Source organism: Cervus canadensis, chromosome 27 (genome assembly GCF_019320065.1).
Source record: "Cervus canadensis isolate Bull #8, Minnesota chromosome 27, ASM1932006v1, whole genome shotgun sequence".
Taxonomy (NCBI): Eukaryota; Metazoa; Chordata; class Mammalia; order Artiodactyla; family Cervidae; genus Cervus; species Cervus canadensis.
In genome coordinates this window covers 21,615,759-21,616,881 of record NC_057412.1, presented here as the reverse complement: position 1 = coordinate 21,616,881, position 1,123 = coordinate 21,615,759, and the positions used below count along the sequence as shown (strand labels likewise).

Here is a 1,123-nt window from a genome sequence, read left to right as displayed (position 1 = left end):
AAGAGAAGAAAAAAGATTACTCTAGTGTTCTATATAATCCAAAAAATTAAAATTGGGAGTTTTTATTCAAAAGTATATTCCCGTAACATTTTTTGGGGCACAAAATTGATTGGAATAAGACCAGCATAAGCTGTCATTCCCCAGATTCCAAGGAAAAGAATATGGGCATTCCTGGTATTTTAAATCGTTCCATCCTTACATTTTGATGTTACTGTTTAAATCAGAACAAAGAACAGAAATAGATAAGAGAAAAAAGTTGCAATCCCTAATAAATGGAAATTTTGAAGCTTTTCATTCAGAAAAATGGAAGTAATTCTCAATCAAAAGAAATAAAATCGGCAGTCGTCGCAGGATGGCTTCCGGCTTCAAGAAGCCCACCGTGACCTCCATCAGCCAGAAAAGAAAGGTGGGGCCTAAGCCCGAACTCACTGAAGAGCAAAAGCAAGAAGTTCGCGAAGCGTTCGACCTCTTCGATGCCGACGGCAGCGGCACCATCGACGTGAAGGAACTCAAGGTGGCCATGAGGGCGCTGGGCTTTGAACCCAGGAAGGAGGAGATGAAGAGGATGATCGCCGACGTGGACAAAGAAGGCACGGGGAAGATCAGCTTCAACGACTTCTTGGCCGTGATGACTCAGAAGATGGCTGAGAAAGACACCAAGGAAGAAATCCTGAAGGCGTTCAGGCTCTTTGATAATGACGAGACCGGGAAGATCTCTTTCAAAAACCTAAAACGTGTGGCCAAAGAATTGGGAGAAAACCTCACCGATGAAGAGCTCCAGGAAATGATTGACGAAGCCGACCGAGATGGAGACGGCGAAGTGAACGAGGATGAGTTTCTTCGCATCATGAAAAAGACCAGCCTCTATTGAGTCCGTTTATCCCGCAAGCATGTGTAGGGAAATTGAGTAATTGGCTGGCTTCCCTGCTTCTTGATTTGTGAAACCTGGAGTTAGAGGCCAGAGCCATCTCTCTCCTCTTACCCCCAGTTTGTCTAGATAGTTCTATTTCCAAATCTCTAGCTCAATTATAGAATTTTCAAATGCTTAAAAAAAAAAAAAAAAAAAGAAAAGAAATAAAATCAAAGAAAGAAGGAATATTTGGTTGCTTCATGGCTTCCCTGG

The 1,123-nt window shown here is 42.4% G+C and overlaps 1 protein-coding gene across 1 annotated transcript; it reads left to right on the top strand.

Moving 5' to 3' along the window:
* Positions 1 to 342: 342 nt before the first annotated feature.
* On the top strand, positions 343 to 912 carry LOC122428617 (centrin-1-like). Its single transcript, XM_043448627.1, has one exon. It carries the CDS (start codon positions 353 to 355, stop codon positions 869 to 871), a length of 519 nt encoding a protein of 172 aa, XP_043304562.1. The 5' UTR covers positions 343 to 352; the 3' UTR covers positions 872 to 912.
* The last annotated feature ends 211 nt before the right edge of the window (positions 913 to 1,123 follow it).